Consider the following 19,254-nt stretch of genomic DNA (forward strand, 5'->3'; position numbering starts at 1 on the left):
GCCAAGCACAAGTTGTGTCCTCACCTTTGTCTTCAATGTCTGTGTTTACACAAACACTCAAAAGTGGCCATTCATTGTCAAAGGCACAATGTTTGTTTTAGGACAATGTTTGTGTTTACACAAACCCTCAAAGCTGGACATAGGAGGGGCTAGCGGTGCCCTTCAAAAAAAAAAAAAAAAAGGTCTGATAATGATTATGAATGATGTACCATGCAATGTGCATGTTCAAATCATGAAGTATAGGTATTGACATTTCAGCTCGTGTGAACAGCTAGCTAGTTCCCTGTGTGGAACTATTCCCTGTGTAGAATTGCACCCACCTTCAGCCTCGTGAAGAAATAAACTCGATTTTTATTTAGTACTGGCCCTGAGCCTGAGATCCTGACACTGACCTCATCAAACCCTGGATAGTCCATACATGGAGAAGACATCACCATGCAGTCCCATTCAGGTCACATTCAGGTATGTGGTTAGGTGCGCAAGCTTGGCTTAGGGAGGACTGGAGGAGGACGCCCCTGCCATGCAGAGTCCAAGGCACTTTGGATAATAAATTCATAACGTCATATTCTGTGTTCGTAAAACTGTGTGCATATATGACAGTATGAGGATAACATCTGTACTAATAGGCATGTATGTTTTTCTCTGTGCTACCGTGTTACCGTGAAGGTCAGGCTTGAAATCACAATTTATTCACTTTTCCCCACACAATAATCTGGAAAACGTTGTTCCACCGTTCTTATTTTATTTGGCTAACATTAGTCTCTGAGAGAGAGAGAGAGAGAGAGAGAGAGAGAGAGAGAGAGAGAGAGAGAGAGAGAGACATAAGGGAGTATAGTCATCCCTGACAATACAGTAGATGTAACATATCCGTGCTGTGCCCCTGTTGTATTATGCCGGTGAGAATTGAAAGCTATGACACTGTGTTCACAACAATGATGACTCAAAGCTGCTGCATATGACATTACAGATGGATGCCACGTGTACAGTATTACACTAGCAGTTCATGGTGTAAAAAGATTTAGTCAGCAATGATACTTCTGTAAGTATTGCACTTCTGTTCTGTTTAGCAGAAACAAAACAAAATGTTTTGCAACTATAGCCATGTTTATTTTATTTCTATTTTATTAGTTTGAATTATTGTATGTCCTCTGTCCTATGCCTGTTGTTGACCTTTTTCTATGTTCCTTTCTTGAAAGGGCGTGGTCTTTTCGTGGGGTCCGTCCCTCGTGCTATTTCACAAGAAATGTAGTGGGCCTACATTGGATGTCTCCAATGCTAATGGCGCAAGATGTTCGACAATAACTTGCCACATGTCACTCGACAGTAAAATAAGCAATATGCTGTCATTAAAATGTAAACATTAAAATATATATATATACAATCATCTGTGGCCTTTTTTTGTACAGTCTGCCATGTTTTTTTTGGGGAAAGGGGCACTTTGAGGTAAAAGGGCAACAAATAATAATAATAATACAATTTATATAGTGCTTTTCAAGATAAAAAAAAATCTGTCATTTCATTACAAAAATAAACTAATTAAAAGGTTAAAAACTAGAAACCAAAGGTAGAGAAACAAAAAATGTGTCGGGGGGAGGGTGAAGTCACATCTCATCGGAGCAAAGAATATTTAATTATATGATATACTAAATATCCTTTGTTTCTTTTCCCCACCACAATATCAAAGGTTTTATGGTCAAGGGCAGATTCTAGGCATACAATAATTTAGGCTATATAAATATAAATCTCTATGGGAAAAATGAATGGCAGATTTTTCAGTGGTTGCCAAAAAACCATTCCCCTATGCCCTATAATTTATGATATATCAGTGGTTCCCAAAGTGGGGTCCGGGGACCCCCAGGGGTCTTTGAGGGAATTCCAGGGGGTCCCCAGCTAAAGCCGTAAAAATCTTCTCGTATGCTGTTCCCAGGCATATCTCTTCAAATGGGGGTCCGCGGGCTAATCAGTGTCAATTTGGGGGTCCTTGGCATGAAAAGGTTTGGGAACCACTGCCCTATATACTGCATATTATTATTATTATTATTATTATTATTATTATTATTATTATTATTATATATCAGAGCGCTGACCCAAGGGGCATGTGACAGGTTACCCCACCCGGTATGAAATAATGAACACACCCAATCTGTCCAGGTCACGTGGTCTCTTCCAAACAATGTGAGGCTGAGCCAAGGAGCAGGAAGGAAGCGTTTCACACACAGGGGGGGATAAAAACGGAATTTGTATTATTTATGAAGAACAATGAGATATCTACTACACTAAATTGGCAACAACACGTAATTATCTTACGCTTCTTATATTAGGGAACCTGTTTGTTTGGTTCTTTTCGCAACAAAGAGACAAAGCGCATTAGGTAGCGCTGCAGACCAAAAGGCTCCCAACAACAAAATGACAGCCTCTGTGTTTTTCGGTTGTACCTTCATTGCATTTGGCCCCGCCATTGCGTTGTTCCTGTTTACTATCGCCCGAGACCCACTGAGAGTCATCTTTTTAATAGCAGGGTAAGTGGCTTGGTGGCTGGTATGTGGCGAAGGACTGACTATCCAATGGAATGTTCCTTTAGTTCTTTGTTGATGGGCTATCGCACGATAGCCTTTTAGCTAGCGAACCGTAGTTGTTACACAGATTCTGGTGATGTATAGAGGTCAGTGACTCCAGAGATCGCTGTTTTGCTATAGAAATTGACATAATACAGGGTAGCCTAGAACGTGTCAAACAGAAAACTCTCTCCTAACAGCAGTTTGCTATATTTAAATAAGACCCACATCATCTACTAACCCCTTTCAACGTAACAGCATTCTCTAATTTGTACAGTAAAGACTTATAACAGTGACTTCTGGTTTACAGTATTAGGTAGGTCACCAACGTCGGCGTAACGTAGCTGGGCTACGGTTCGCTACAAATTACGACTAGCTAGCTAGTGATTTCCATTTTCAAGTGGGGAAGGATTTAATTCAATAAACGATGACAATTTCTTTGGAGATGCAGAGGGTGTCCCAATTTGAATTGTTTACAAATCAAGCAACACCAACATGATTGTTGAAACAAACAAGCACTTCAAGTACCACTTAAATAATAATACAAAGAAAGAGATGATGGAATTTTAAATAAATCATGGTTATGGTTGGGCTTGTTCCATTCGGAACCGTGTATGTATGTATGTATGTACAATTATTACAATATTTACAATTTAGGCATTCAGCAGACGCTCTTGATCCAGAGCGACTTACATTTAAACAAAAACAAACATACATCACATATATAAAAAGTACTTATCGTGAATCATGTATAAACTATAAGAACGTAACAGTGGAGTATCTATGTCAACTATACATACTATACTATATTATATATTATACAATATACATGTGTACTATAATGTGCTATGACTACATAAAATGCAATTCTAGTGCTGTCTACGTAACGAGCTATAAGTCTGTCTAAAATACTATCTAAGTCGACATAAAATGCTATCTAAGGGGCTAGGCTAGGGCAAGTGCTATGGGCCATGGTGGAGTCTGAAGAGGTGGGTTTTCAGACTACGGCGGATTTTACAGTAAACTAGGCTGTGCTTAAATTGCTTGCTAGAAAGCATGTAGGTTTAGTTTTCTACTTTTCTTTTACATAAATCTGTCATAAATCTTTTGAAAATAAATCTGGTTTAATGAAACATTTGATGTGCAGTTGTCCACCTAGCCCTCACAGATGACCAGCATCACCCCGTGATACAAAACAGGGTTCTGAGAGGGGCTCCGCTTGGTTGGGCTCTTTGCAGAAAATATCTGCCTGTGTGGAACCCTATCACACAGTTACGTTTGTGCCGTGACCTTCTGTATCTTCAAGAATGATTACCTTTAATCTAGCGGTTAAGATGTTTGCTTTCCACACGGCTCGAATTGCGGGTGTTTCATTTACACTGAAAGGTGCACACTAGTGTAAACCATACACCCACACACACTGTTGTCAAGAAGTAACTTAATATTCAATGGGCTCCTATTATTTCAGAAACTGCTGATCTACTGTGATTTACTGATTTTCATGCAATTACAGATGTTATTAATTGCATATTCCCTTTATTTTTGAGGGGGGGAAAAAATCACACTTACTGCTTTTTCAAAGGGAAAATAAACTTGCTCAAAAGGCTATCTCCTTTGGGGAAATGTGGTCACAGTGTACTGTATGAAAATGAAAAAGATCATCAAAGGAGCACACACATAATTGGTGTGATGATGTGATTGCTTTGTCCACTCCTGGCCTCTCCCAGCATGGAAGCACATCTACCCCTCTTTCTCTTTGTGCAAAACATAATGTGTCATTTATTACTTGTAGTTGTAAATAAGGCACAACAAAAACTATTTAGAAATCCAGAACAAAGCATGAAAGATTCAAAACCTGACAAAGCAGCAGAATTTGAATCTAGCCTTTCCAAGCCAAATAATGTGTGTACCAACTAGCCTAGGCCAGGATTTGTGTACTTGTGTTTATCTTTTGTTGTCTTCCTTCCAGAGCATTTTTCTGGCTGGTGTCCCTGCTGCTGTCCTCTCTAGTATGGTTCATCACAGTTCAGATCAGTAACAAAGAAAGTGCCACCCAGCAGAAAGGCCTGCTCATATTCGGCGTGGTGCTCTCTGTGGTTCTCCAAGAGACGTTCAGATTCGGTTACTACAAGCTCCTCAAGTAAGTCTAAATCCAAGTGCACTGATGGTCTAAATTATGTTACACCTTTTGCATCAACACTTTAAACACTTTGGCAGGGTGACGTGACTGACGTCCTGGTTAAATTATGGTTTAAATGACTATTATGAATGTTTGATGTTGTGGGACGTGTGAGCTTGTAGATGTAGCACTAGCTTCCCCCCAGATGTTACTTGATGCTGGGGATTCAAGTGGTTAACAAAAGTGGCAATTTACATTTGAAGCATATTTTGTTTATCGTGGTAATATTGTTGATTGAAATTGTTTTGTAATGTAAATAATTGTCATATCATCCCATCCCTATGTTCATCATCCATTTGTAACTTTAAGAGTGGGTTTGTCCACTTTTGTAACTGAGAAGGTGCAAATGATACAAGGGCAGATTCACACAGTCTGTTTGATTCAAACTGTTCCCAAATACAATTGCCTGGTCCACAATGGCCATGAATCACATTGGCCTTGATTCTTCCCCACCGAGTACACTTCATTCAAATGCAGAGATTAAAATTGTGTGCATTTTGCATCCCAAAACGCAGTTTATAGTTAAGGGACACAATAAAACGACAACCTCTGCATCCACGGGATGCACTACCTTTATATTTTTTTATGTTTATTATTCTAGTTTATTTTGCTAGCTTTAGTTATAATTATCATTTCTTCTTCTGTTTTCTACATGAATATAACCACATTATAACCATATAAAATGAAATGGGAATTAAATGCTGCAATTTGTAAAAAATAATGGCAAAATATGACTCCTAACGTCGTTAAAGTGGGACTCGTAAAATGTCCCTGGCACTCATCTAAAAGACCATCCCTGCATCCCGGGACTCATTACATTGAAAAGCTATTTACATCACTGCAAATTTATTCAATGCTTTCACATTGCATTGATCCGTATCCGAGTACACTTCAATCGGTCCCGAGACTGCCTCCATGCGGTCCCGGGAAAGGTTGGGTGATCCGCTTCGTGGAACAGTATGCAGCATTCACACTAACTTCAACATCTGCCAAGTGGTGTCGAGTGCGCACCCTGGACCATAGTGTGAATCTGCACTATAAAACCCATCAAAGTTGATGAACACTCAGGATTTATTGGGCGGGAACCCCCCCTTTGGTGTTTTAAGCATTATGTTATGCTTTAGCTGTTGAAAAATAGCAGATCTACAAGCTCATAGTGCGGTACCGAGTGCCGCGCTATGAGCTATGAACTTGTAGGTCTGCTATTTTTTTTTAATCGTGAAAATAACTAAAAATGTTGCTTCTGGGGGCGGGTCCCTGGCTGGAACTACATATTTTCAGCCAAATACAGATAATTCTGGGGGTCCTTGACAAGAAAAAGGTTTAGTAACACTGACATAGAAGCAGGTCTTTCAGAAAACGTTTAGGATTTCGAAGACATTTTTAAAGAATCGTCCTCATGCTCTTGTCTATAGGCCGGGTCACAGTTTGACTTAGTTGTTGAGGCCCGGGAGTGTATTTTGGAAATGGACATTCTTCTCAGTTTCTTATTTTGTTATTCCTCCAGGAAAGCAAATGAAGGTCTTCTGGTTCTCAGTCAAGAGGAGACTATGCCCATCTCCATACGACAACTGGCCTACGGTACAGCTCCACTCATACTCATGAATTAACCTCATACGTGCACAGCTGCTGATATACTGTTGTAAGACCACTGGTCTATGGTACAGCAGCTCCAGTCGTTCTCTGAATTATATGATGATATAAGTGAAATATCTCCAATGTTTAATCTGCTGACACATACAGTAGGCATTTAAATAATAATAATAATCTTCTTGTGGTATCCGTCCTTTACTATTTAATGTTAAAGTGTCAAATCTTCTTGATTGGTGATTGATCATTTTTCAAAATATAAAGTTACGCTTTACTGTGAGTTGATGCATGGAAATTATTTCAACTTGGCCAATAACTTCAACTTGGTCACATGAGTTTGGAGACTGGATCTTGTGATCTACTTTACCGTTAACAATGAATTCCATTGCTAACTTGATGACTCATACATGAGTGGTTTGGATACAAAGAAATGCGCTGTGAGGCACATTTAATAAATACAGTTATACAAATAAATAGTTATTTGTCTTGTAATAAATTAGAAATAGGAGATTCTGTGAACAATTTACAAAGCCTCACATTGCCTCTAACTAATAAACAACCTTGACCATGACCTTGACCTCTCACTTGCCTGATGTGGCAAGTACATTTTCAAGTGGGGATGTGTGTGCAGCTAGTTGACAAGTCTATTGTATTTTGCTGCTCCTGCTAGTTGGCATGGAAATACTAGTCGGTATACTATTATTTATCTTTTACTACAACAATTGAGAACTGGTTCAGTGCCATACCAAAAATGGCCACACGATGGGGTCCTTGCCCAGTGCCAGCCGAATTTGAAATACTAGTCCCAAAACCTAGTGGATGTTGACATCAGTTTGAACCTGACGTGAAAGTCGGCCAGGTCACCGTAGTGGTGCTAGGCCTTTCTATACTAGCGATTCGATTTATTATCATAAATAAGTCGATCTAAGGTCGAAATCGAATCAAGCGCCGAATATCGCTTTTTTGCACATTACGATCCATAATGCACATAAAGACTGCACGTGCGTGCACGTGAGTATTTTAGCCGTTGACGCCTGTGCTTTGTGGCTGTGATACGTAACATCATTGACTTTACCTCTGCGCTTTCAACCCAATTTTGTGATTTTGTTTTTATTTTATTTTCCTTTCTGTGATGCTATGGCCCGATTACAATCACAGCGGAGCTTTCCTAAAACCTTAACCCATTCTGGGTGGGAACCCTTTTTGGTGTTTTAAGCATTGTGTTATATTATACTTTAGCCATTGAAAAATAGGATAGCATCTAGGATCTACAAGATCTGCTATTTTTGAAAAATCATGAAAATGTGGCGCATATCTTTGAATATATATTCTTTCAGAGCGAGAGTTTTTAACTCAAATCTTTGCTTCTGGTGGGGTCCCTGGAACACCATATTTTGAGATGGGGGTCGGAGGCCAAATTCATATAATTCTAGGGGTCCTTGACATGAAATAGTATGAGAACCACTGATAGAGAAACATGTCATGATTTAGAAGACATTTTGTAGAATCGGTCTCTGTCGAAACAATATACATGTACAGCGGACACACAATATTCACAGAGAAACGACAACACAGAACAACAACACAACCTGCCCAGCACGGAAAACACACGGTCAGTGGGCAAAGATAAATCGCTCTCTGCCTTCTTTCAAAATGTACACTTTGTACATTTGTACTTTGTGTCTCACTCGGATCGCACTGCTGAACACAGACGCACAGCACGACACAATCAAGAATGCAATAAAATAAAATAAAGAAATGAATGTGCATGAATAAGAACCGATATAGATGTAATAACATTATAAATAGATTTGACAGCGTGTGTGACTTTTGAGGCCTAGTCCTGAGGGAATTTATTTGTTTGGACACATTTTTGTCTCTGTAACTTGATTTCTCTTTCACTGTACATGACCTAATACTGGCGTTGTTTTTCTAGTCTCCGGCCTGGGGTTTGGCTTCATGAGCGGAGCGTTTTCCGTGGTCAACATCCTGGCTGACTCTGTGGGGCCTGGCACTGTGGGGATCCATGGAGACTCCCAGCACTATTTCCTGTCCTCAGGTACAAAAAGGTCTTAGCGTAGTAAGCGTACCATTCCGCTTTGCAGTGGTCGTTCGGAAAATTCAGAGCAAATGGCCGAATAACTGTGACCAACTCCAGCTAAAAGTGCCTCACAAGTACATGTTGTTTTACTTGAGTTAAAGTAAAGAAATATAGGACTGAAGTTGTTTAGTGTATGTTTTGTAATAATACAATCTAAAAAGTAACTATAGGCTAACTGAGTTTTCAATGGATATAGGCTATGTAGTTTTAGACCAATGCTTTTACATGTGTGCACTGAAACAAAGGGCAGAAGAATGAGATCTTACACCTTAGGTGCCCCAATAAACCCTTTTGAAAGTACAACAATTCAATTTAACTTATACACTACCTGGTTGTAAATAGCTGCAGTACAGCATTTTATGCAGGTCTACTTTAAGCAATCAAAGTCAGACAATTGACCCAGTATTTTAAATAAATAAAACCGACGCATCAGGCTATGATGCGTTGTGCGCTTGTAGATTTGCTATTTAAAAAAAACAGATACAGCAAACAGCAAGTCATAATGCCTGGTTTCTATTTAGTGTGCAAGGCTTACATCCGGTCTAAAGCCCACCCACTGTATGCGCTGATTTCCATACACAATACATACACGATCCGTATCCTCCCCTCACCGGATGTTGAATTAACAGTGCTAACGGCCGTTTTACACAAACGCTGTCTATAAAGCGATTTCCCGACATTTCCTTTTCAATTGATACCGTTTTGTAGAGAAGACCTACACAAACGATATATATACCAAATGAAAGCCTGCATTTCGTAGTTTACATAGTATATATCCTTTTTTTAAATGAGCAAAAAATGAACGAGTTATGATTTAAAGAAAAGACGAGTGATCTTGGCTCTTTGCTGGGTGCACGAGGGGAAAAAAAGAACAACACAAACGCTGTCTATAAAGCGATTTCCCGACATTTCCTTTTCATATAGCCATGTAGAATAATTCTGTGTTTACAAACACAAGCACGCTAATGGGCTGTGATCAGAGCGTGAAACCTGAGGACAAAGAGATTCCAGGACCAATCGAAAACAACATGCAAATCTCGGAACTGCGCTTCTCAGCCCCCAAAACAGTGTTAAAAAACAAGCCCACTTTGACGTATAAATGTATACATTTCATTTGCCCAAATGAACAATCTGTTCGAATGAAAACCTTCAACATTCAAACTGTGTTAATGAAGAAAAAAAAGAAAATCACATTAAAAAAAACGAGTTTATTTATTGATTTAAGGCATGTTCATTCTGGCGAGATGAGGCATATTCTGCTGGAGTTGGTCAGAGCACTTTACGAATCCTTTTTTAAATATTTTGAATGGACACCAGAGGTCAGTACATTCTATATAACCAAATGGTTGGTAGGGTCCTGTGTCTAACCTGTGAGCTGTCCTCACCAGCCTTCATGACCATGGCCATCATCCTGTTGCACATGTTCTGGGGTGTGGTATTCTTTGACGCATGTGAAAAACAGCGCTGGTGGGCCCTGGCTGCAGTCGTCGTCAGCCACCTCCTTGTGTCATGCCTGGTAAGTATAAAAGTAGATCATCTAGCAATAAGAAGAATTAGGTCACAATATGTACAGAAAAGTGGGCTGTTTTAGTGTGTTGAGTCTGTTGCGGAGTATGGTGTGCAGATATGAGTTACTTGATTTTACACTTACAAGGCAACACATTGAGTATTGAAATGTACAAAGGTGTGGCACCAGTCATACTTAGTAGTATATCCTGTTAATCTTGTAAGATGCAAACGGATGGAAACTAGTATGATTATAAGCAGTATAGTATGAATTAAAAATAAGAACAATGCAAATACATACATACATTTTAAAAGAATCACACTCGTGACTCGTGTGAAGTGAGGGGCGCTCTTATCATCATACATCACATTCCGTTCTGTGCTCAGCCAATCAATTCATCACAAATGTCATTCCGGCCAATCACTTTTGATGTCTTCACTTTTCTGCCCTCACTTTTATCTTCAATATGTACTTGGCTCAGCCAATAAAATCATCGCTATGGGGTGTTCAGCCAATCATCAGCCAACGTTTGTGTTCGCACAGACCCACAAGGCTGGGCATAGGACCCCTCAAAAATACGGAAATGATAAAAATGAGATCATATTGTGCATATAGTGAATAATAAAGGAATTTTCTACTATTGAGTATTTAAATAAAGGCTTATTGTACCTCCTCACCAACTCTTTCAGACATTCCAGAACCCTGAGTATGTGGGAAGCCTGGTGCCCACATACGTCATCATGTTCCTGATGGGCGTGTGGGCCTTCTACTGCGCCGGCGGCTCCCTGCGCAACCTCAAACTCTGTCTCACCTGCAAAGACAAAGACTTTCTGCTCGCTAACCACCGGCCCAGATAACGCATTGTGCTGGATCTGACTGGGGACTTTATTCCAAAAAAAAACAGAGAAGAAATCACATACATACACTTTGGTCATTGGCAAGATGGAAGTTTGTGATTTTTCTGCTAATCTGCTCATTGTTGTCATACTAAGAAACAAAATGAATCAAGGCGATATTTGATGCTGATATCATTTCTTAAACGGGTAAAGGTTAAGTAACATAACTTTCCATTTAGTAAAAAAATGAAAATTATGCAGGGAACAAGTGAACATATGCCTTAACTGTAGGCATCACAAAACACATACTGTACTGTAGGTATCACAAAATGTAATTGTTAATAAGTTAATAATAGTTCTTCTTAACACACTCAGTAATTTTGAGACCATAATTAGATTTTTGTTTTTTTGTTTGAGGTGGGGGATACAAATTAAATTAGGCAAATGTAACATTTAATTTCATCCCCTCCAATGACATGCAAGTGGTGATGAAGAACACGAGGCTTATTTTATCGGTGCCAATGTAACTACAGTGTGACTGTCCTGTGTCCAAATTCTGCATCAGAACTTTTCTTTTTTTTCCATCTTTTTTTAAATCTAGCTCTACTTAGCTCTTTTCAGTGCATCCCAATGGGATTTTGTTTTAGTCATGTTTGTCGCTTATAAAAGCAAAAAATATTGTGTCTGCTCTTCAATGAGATGTTTAGATTTGACCTGAATGTATTTCAGGTATTTAATGAACACTTTCTTTAGTGGTTGTAAACATGACATTATGTTCAGTCTTATGTCAGACCTTAAATGATCAAATATACCTTTGACTCGGAATACAAATGGAGGACATTAGCAGAAGGTTTACTTGCATTTTCTCTGTAGCTGTACATGCACAGAAATACTTAACAATTTAAATATGAATATGGGGTGCATTAGGTAAATTTGGTTAATTATATATATAGCTTGTTAAAGCTTTACTGTACAATGTCCTTATTCCAGAGAATGAACCTGTGTATTTATAGGTTTATATTGCAAGTACATAATACTGTGCTTGTTCTTACTAAAAATATACCATATGTTTAAAAGGCTTTTGAAGTTATTTAAGCTATTTGCAACATTTTCATCAAATTATTACATAGTGCTACAACACTAAACATTTTGTTAACGTGGGTAAATGCACAGGTTTGATCCGTGGATTAAAGTCTTTGTATAGCAAAGAGATTACATTTAAATGTCAATCTATCTGGATTATGTTTTCTTGGTACTTGGTAGATAAGCGTAGTAATATGAAATTGTGATGCCTTTTAATTTCAAGTGTGGCCAATTCTCTGATGCATCGCTCTTACCAAAAAGTGAAGCCCTATAGGTTACATCATGGCATCACAAAGGGTTGTATACGAGTCCCATTTTATATGGTTCTTTATAGAGAAACCATACAAGAACCATGGTTCCATATGGAATATTTTATATAAATTGGTTCTTTACAAAGAACCAACTGGGTTATTTTACATCAAATGCTGACATGGTACTTCACGTTTCCAACTGAAACCACTTTAGGAGCCATAATATGAAGTGACGTATAGGACCCTATTTTGGTGAGAGTGGTGACTCCAGATGTTAATGGTGTTGATTTGAAGGTCACTGAACTGCCTTTTCACTACTACAGCATGTGTCGGTCAAAGGTCAGACGAGCATCCTGTGGAGTGCTTGTTTCTTGGTATCTGGCCTTTTCTCTACACAATTGGTTAAAATGCCAATTGTTTTATAAACTCGTTAACCTTTATGGTTAACTGAGCTAGCATGTTCCTATTTCTTTTTCCCAGCAACACACCCTGCTTTATAATAAAGTTGTGCACATTTCATATCTGGGACTTGTCCAAGTATAACAACCACAATCTTACTGTTGGCCGGGGTTAAAACGATTCCACAAGTACAGCAACTTTAAAGTCAAGACTGTGGATAGAATGCAAGATAATGCCATATAAGGATTTTCAAGTCAAGTAGTGCTTGGGGTAAATGCGGTATTCTTGTGAATAACTGGCGATTTTGGTCATGTATTTGAGTATTTGTAGTTGGACATAGTGATGCAAAAAACATTTGCGCTTTGTTTTTGGAGTATCAAAATTTCTACCTGGGGAATCGTTTCAGCATTATTCTGAAGAAGCACCATATTAATCTGATTTGTTACTGCCTTTTACACTCTTCTGAGCCAAATCGTTAAACTTTGGTTCAGCAAGGTGCCTAGTTAGTTACTTTATTGACACGTGTATAAAACATTGGGTCCAAACAATCGAACAGCCATGAATAAAAACTTTAAAATACAACAACAATACAACACACAACACCAAATCCCTTTACAACATGAGCTTTGAATTGCTACAAAAGTGACAGGCAGGCATGTATAGCATACGCAAAGTTCCTCTGTTAAAGAGTGAGCTCAAATCAATAAACTCTGTCCATATTTCACTATATGATTTATTGTGTGAGGGGACACACCAGTATGTGGGCCACTGAGTATTCTCACCCAGTAAAGCCTGATCGCTTAGACATTGGTCAGATTCCATTAGATATATTTTTTTTGTGACAAGACGTCAAGACCACTTAAGTATGTTCTGTGTTTCCTGTTTTATGATTGTAATGTCAGCAGAAGATTCATTTTTTTACTTTTTTTTAACTACCAACTCAGAACTGCACCCTGTCCCCGGTAGAACAAATTGGGCATATAAATCACATTCTGATATGTGGATTTATTCTTTTAAGCCTTCAATATGGATGGGACTTTTGGAAAACTGGCCTATAGTCTAGTGTGGTGGTTCCCAACTATGCTTTTCTTCTATCCTAACTCTGGCACAGCTGGTTTTCCTAACAGGGCCCTGGCACACATAGCACTGTTGTGTTGTTGTCCATCCTGACAGGATTCCAGTTCCAACTAGTACCTGATTGGACTCGATGGACTGCTAGAATGACAAGGACCACAGGGGACTCTTGAGGGCAAGGGTTAGTAACCACTGTATTGGTAGACATTCATGTAACAGAGCAGCGCTATGTTCAAGTCCCTGCTGCAGTATTGACAAAGGATGCCGGAATCCCTATACTGTACCTGCTCACTCTAGATAACAGCAGTGGTGCTTTAAATTCTGTAAAGCCCAGGAGACAGGTCTGTGAGTACATCTTGTTTAGAGTGGGCTCCTGGGCTCAGCCAGTGTGCTTTATTGTATTGGCCTAAACAGGAAGACTGTTGCAGGCAGGATTATGACTTAAAAGGAAATAAAATGAAATGTGCCTGTTTCTGGCATAAAATAACAGCTATCCTCTCCCATTCCTGGTGCTTCACTGTCCCCCTCTCAGCTCTCCTACTGTTTGTCTCCTCCTTAGCTTTCCTAATACAGTATCTGTCCCTCTCAGCTTTCCTATTGTCTGAGTGTCTCCTACAGTATACTGTCTCCCTCTCAGTTTTTCCTGCTGTCTTAATAAAGAAAAAATGACAATGGGAAATGGACTGTCCACTTCAAAAAGTATGATGCAAATCATGAATAATTAATATTTTTTTGCCATAATTAATTCATACACTAACACCATAGGCTTACAGTAGCTGATGAATTGCTAAGTTTAGGCAAATTAAAATGTGTATACTGAATAATAGATTTCCCTCTTTTTTAATTGTATAAGATTCCTTCTAAATCAGGGTAAAATTACAGTTTCTATGTTAGTGGTTTTAGTTTCCACAAAATGTGTGTCTTCTACTTTTTTATTACAAGTTTGTCTGCATTGTTCTTGTGTGCATTGATTTAATCAAAAGGTACGTTTTTATCAAACCAAACCATATGTAGTGGGTTGAGCTTTTCCAATCATGTGACACCCCAATTACCCATATTCAGGACAGCTGATAGACCTGGCTGCTCACTGAATAAGAGGGAGCCACACCCAGCTATCAGAGTAGCTGGCTGGCTTTGTTGTGTTTGCCTGGTGTTGTGTTGGGGTCGCATGTGCAAGAGAATGTCATTGACGGTATGTAAGGTCTCCCTGTGTTTGTGTAATTGTAAAGTTATGAGCAAAATCTACTACAGGCATCTGACAGTGGGAATCCCACCCTGGGATAGGCTGCTGTGGGTTGGTACAGTTGGTAGGCCTACTGTTCAACCAAGGCTGTCATCTCATCTGCCCTCGTTTGCCTCGCAAGCGGAGGCATTGCCCTGGGCCGTGGCACGTCTGCCGTCGTTTGCCTCGCAAGCGGAGGCATTGTCCTGTGCTGTGGGCACGTCTGCCCAATATGTGTTTGAACCGTTTAACAGAGGTAAGGCAGTTCTGCTATACTAGACTATAGTTTGAAATCAGTTAATCATGTCCAGGTATTAATGGTATCTTTTTGTTTGTATTAGGAGAACCCAATCCAGTCTGCCTTGCCTCTGCTGTTTTTGTCCTCTTTAATTTGTTTATGATTTCGTTTTGTTTTGTTTTATTTTATTTATTTTATTGTTTGGTGCAAACCTAGCCCTGTTCCAAGTATCTCAGACTTAATGCCCCTTTCCTTTGATAAATGCTTGATTGAACATAACGGGTAATGTAATATTGGGCTCTGCCTATCAGTCTATATAGTAGTGCCAGTAGCTAAGGGTGCTGTAGTTGTAGTCCCGACAGGTGGTGGTCACGTGGTCCTGTAGGCTGTCTTGGGGTTTAGTTATAGTGCATGCTATTTGTTTAATGTGAGATCAGTGCTGTGTGTGTAATTCTATTCTCTTTTCTTGCAGTGTTTGATGTGAAGTGTGCGCTATTTTGGTGGCGGTGACCTTTCCCCTCATTCCCCTCACTCCCTGCCTTCCTCCTGTCAGTAAGGACACCTTGGCACCCCCTGGCTACTGGTATACAGTTTTAAGCTTTGTAGGCTATTGCAGTTTTTAGATCATTTTAGATATCGACCCTTGATTAAAGTCACGTTTTAATGAACATTTTGTAGTAAACATGATAAAACAATATATTTCCACTGGAACTACACGTCTCTGCTCCCCTTATCATTGCCCAGTGGGCTATTGTACATTATATTCTCTGGGTGAAATTCCCATTGTGGCGTAGTCTGGTTCTGTTTCCGGGCCTTAGTGCCCAGGTTACACATAGTTAGTTTTACTAACTGAGAATTTACCAGACATAAAACATACACAAAGAAAGGCACAGAACAGAACAAAGTTAGAGGAGTGATTAATGTAATATGTAAAAGTATTGTTGGAGGTCATTTCAAAGCACTTTAGTCTGGTTGAGTTTAGCTACTGTAGCAGGACTTTCTTATCTTCTCTAACAGGGAGAAGGCCTTTCAGAGTGGTTGCTGGGTGTCTGGGGATGATGTGTTATACTGCTGGGTGTGAACATAGCCCAGGCTGTGAGCTGTGAGTATTATGTCTACCTGTACAGTACAGTGGAATACAGTACAGCACATTGCACAGTACAGTCCAGTACAGTGGAATACAGTCCAGTGGAGTACAGTACAGCGCAATACAGTACAAAAAACAAACAAAAAACAAACAGTATTGAGTATCGCCCTTCCGCTATTGCCTTCTTCCAATTTGTGACGTGTGGCGCTAGGATGAGCGGGCCGAAGGCTCACGGAATTCTAGTAGTTGTAGTAATAGTAGTCAGAGATGTAGTGGAGTCGAGGGTAAAACTATTCATCTTTTATATCAATGGTGTTGTCTACAACACATGTTTACAGTACAATTTACAAGTATTTTTGAGCGGCGCTAGACGCTCCTATATGCACAACTTTGTGTGTCTGATAATAATTCAAATATCAATAGTAATACACTATTTAATATTTTGTTTGTATGTTCTCTAACCTGCTATCTGTCTATTCAGCTGGTTTACTTCACTTTGAAGCCGGTCCTTCTCCTGCGTCAGGTTCAGCATGTTATTATCATGTACCAGTCATTGGTCATGCTGTTACTGCAGGGTGAACGATCTGCGAGGGACAGAAATGGATGATAAAGACAGTTGTTGCTACTGTTCATGATGCGGTCAATAAGCATATGTGGAAAATTTGATTTCAGAAGAAGAAATCTCAATGTTGTTAATTAATGTATCCTTTATGTGCATTGTCACTATACTTTATTCATCATCATTTTCAGATGCATGCAATAATACACACAAAAAGAAACGATGAGAAAATACAAATTTGTTCTGGGTTAATACTGTACTTTTGTCACAGCTATAAAATATCAGACAACAAACTCCCTGATTGAGAGATGTGGTAGTTTAGGTAGACATAATACTCACAGCTCACAGCCTGGGCTATGTTCACACTCAGCAGTATAAGACACAGCATCCCCAGACACCCAGCAACCACTCTGAAAGGCCTTCTCCCTGTTAGAGAAAAACAAGATAAGAGTCTAAAAGTCCTGCTACAGTAGCTAAACTCAACCAGACTAAAGTGCTTTGAAATGACCTCCAACAATACTTTTACATATTACATTAATCACTCCTCTAACTGTCCACTATTCTCAGTCTCAGTCTCTGCTATCCCTGCTCAGCATATTGAAAGACGTTCCCAAACTTTTTAGCTTGAGACTCAAAACAGAATTGTGATGTCTCTGTTTGGGAACCAGTAATCACAACCATGTAAGAGCAGGGAGATATAAAGTACATTCAGGATATATAAAATCCCTCCAGGGGAAAACAGAACTCTTAGGTAAAAGGTGGTGGGGGTAAATAAACAGATATAGCACCACCTGTTGTGGTGCTATAAACCTCTCAAGTAGCCTTATATATCTTCCTGAACTATCTTGTTTAAAAGGAAAAAACGTAATATGGGGGGATTTTGGGGGGGGGGGGGGGGATTTTAAAACTCATTAATCTTACCAGAGGGTGGAGGATTTGGAGATGGAAATCTCAGACGATCTTTGGCAGGATATCCTCAGTCGTGTTCACACTTCATCAGCTTGTGCCAGACATGGCCTACTCCAGTGTAAAGTTGTTCACCGAACCCACTGGACGAAAGCTAAGCTGTTAAAAATATACGATAACATTGATCCTAACTGTGAAAAATGCCATCAGACACCGACAACTCACGCACACATGTTTTGGACATGCTCGTCTCTGAGCACATATTGGACTGAAATCTTTGAGACACTTACAGTATTAACTGGGACACTTATAGTGCCTAACGCTATTACAGCGTTGTTTGGCGTTTCCCAACTCCCTCTGTCTAGAGCCCATGCAGACCTTACAGCCTTTGTTACACTACTGGCAAGACGCCTAATTCTTATGAGATGGAAATCACCCACCCCACCCTCCCATACACAATGGCTGAGAGAGATTTTTTTAATAATCTGCAGCTAGAAAGGATTAGATACATAATGAGGGGCTCTGTCGCAAAATTCCACACAGTATGGGACCCTTTCCTTGCCTTTGCAGAGGGAATCACTTTCCCGGTCATCCCTGAATGACTCCCCCTCCTACGTCAAGTGGTGAGGTTACGGTGTGACCAAAATGGCATGGTGTGTGTGTGTGTGTGTGTGTGTGTGTGTGAATCGGCTTCCCGATGTCTCCTCCTTTTCCCCCGCTCCCACCGTGATGTGCTACGTTATGTTATGTTATGTTATGTTATGTTATGTTATGTTATGTTATGTTATGTTATGTTGAAGAAAAAAACCCCAATAAATATAAATATAAAAAAAGAAAAAAAATCTTACCAGACTTTGGTAGGCCTTTTCCTTCTTGGGCTTGGTCCGAAGATCTTCATAGACTGCATCGTCTATCTTTTGCAGATCAAGACTCTCATAATGTCCTTCTTCAGACATTTCTACATTAGTTCTTCTTGCAGTGAGGGTGGTTTCATTGTCTTAGTTTGTATCGTCTTGGTCTTCATCTTTGACCTCAATGTTCTCACAATGCCTAGCTATAGTAGCTACAGCCATTTGTACCTTCATGGCTTCATTCTTCCTGCAAGTATTTGACCTCTTCACAACACACTGAAGATATACTGTTTGTATCCTCACTACTACCCTAAATGAGAACATGCGCTTGAACACACACACACACACACACACACACACACACACACACACACACACACACACACACACACACACACACTTCTCCCTATTGCTGGACTCTGTGGTTCGACACCATATGCAATTATAAATTCTAAATGTATTCAGGAAGGTGTAGGACAGGTTGTTACTTACAGGAAACAGAAGCTAGAAGTGACCACAGTTTCCCCGTTTCATGATCTCTCTAAAGTTATGGCCAGACCGCACCTATGCAACTATAGTCACAACTCCTTGCAACAAAACAGTTTTAAGGTCAGTCCACAATGCAACACTTTGTAACTGCCATTGGGGGTAATGGTTGCAAGTAGCTTGTTGTGAATCATTGGTGTTGAAAACAGTAAAGTGGCATTTCTTCCAAAGCCTAGTGGGAATATGCATGCACAGTTTCACCACAATCGGACGCTGCATTGAGTAGTTGTGGCGATTTGTACAAAGCGGGCTACTCCTGAAAGGTTTAGA

The 19,254-nt window shown here is 39.7% G+C and overlaps 1 protein-coding gene across 1 annotated transcript; it reads left to right on the plus strand.

Annotated features, from left to right (window-relative positions):
- Positions 1 to 2,185: 2,185 nt before the first annotated feature.
- Positions 2,186 to 12,621, plus strand: aph1b (APH1B gamma secretase subunit). The gene is made up of 6 exons (XM_083759181.1): positions 2,186 to 2,519; positions 4,525 to 4,695; positions 6,242 to 6,315; positions 8,261 to 8,383; positions 9,814 to 9,941; positions 10,622 to 12,621. The coding sequence occupies exons 1-6, from the start codon at positions 2,407 to 2,409 to the stop codon at positions 10,787 to 10,789; spliced, it is 777 nt and encodes a 258-aa protein (XP_083615307.1). The 5' UTR covers positions 2,186 to 2,406; the 3' UTR covers positions 10,790 to 12,621.
- Positions 12,622 to 19,254: the final 6,633 nt, after the last annotated feature.

Source organism: Protomyctophum parallelum (genome assembly GCF_964188405.1).
Source record: "Protomyctophum parallelum genome assembly, chromosome: 2".
Taxonomy (NCBI): domain Eukaryota; kingdom Metazoa; phylum Chordata; class Actinopteri; order Myctophiformes; family Myctophidae; genus Protomyctophum; species Protomyctophum parallelum.

What these genes read in the sequence shown, in the direction of transcription:
- aph1b (XM_083759181.1), top strand. Translation starts at nt 2,407, where the DNA reads ATGACAGCCTCTGTGTTTTTCGGTTGTACCTTCATTGCATTTGGCCCC. An exon ending in GCACTATTTCCTGTCCTCAG is followed by an intron (nt 8,384 to 9,813) that starts GTACAAAAAGGT and finishes TGTCCTCACCAG; the next exon opens with CCTTCATGACCATGGCCATC. An exon ending in ACCTCCTTGTGTCATGCCTG is followed by an intron (nt 9,942 to 10,621) that starts GTAAGTATAAAA and finishes CAACTCTTTCAG; the next exon opens with ACATTCCAGAACCCTGAGTA.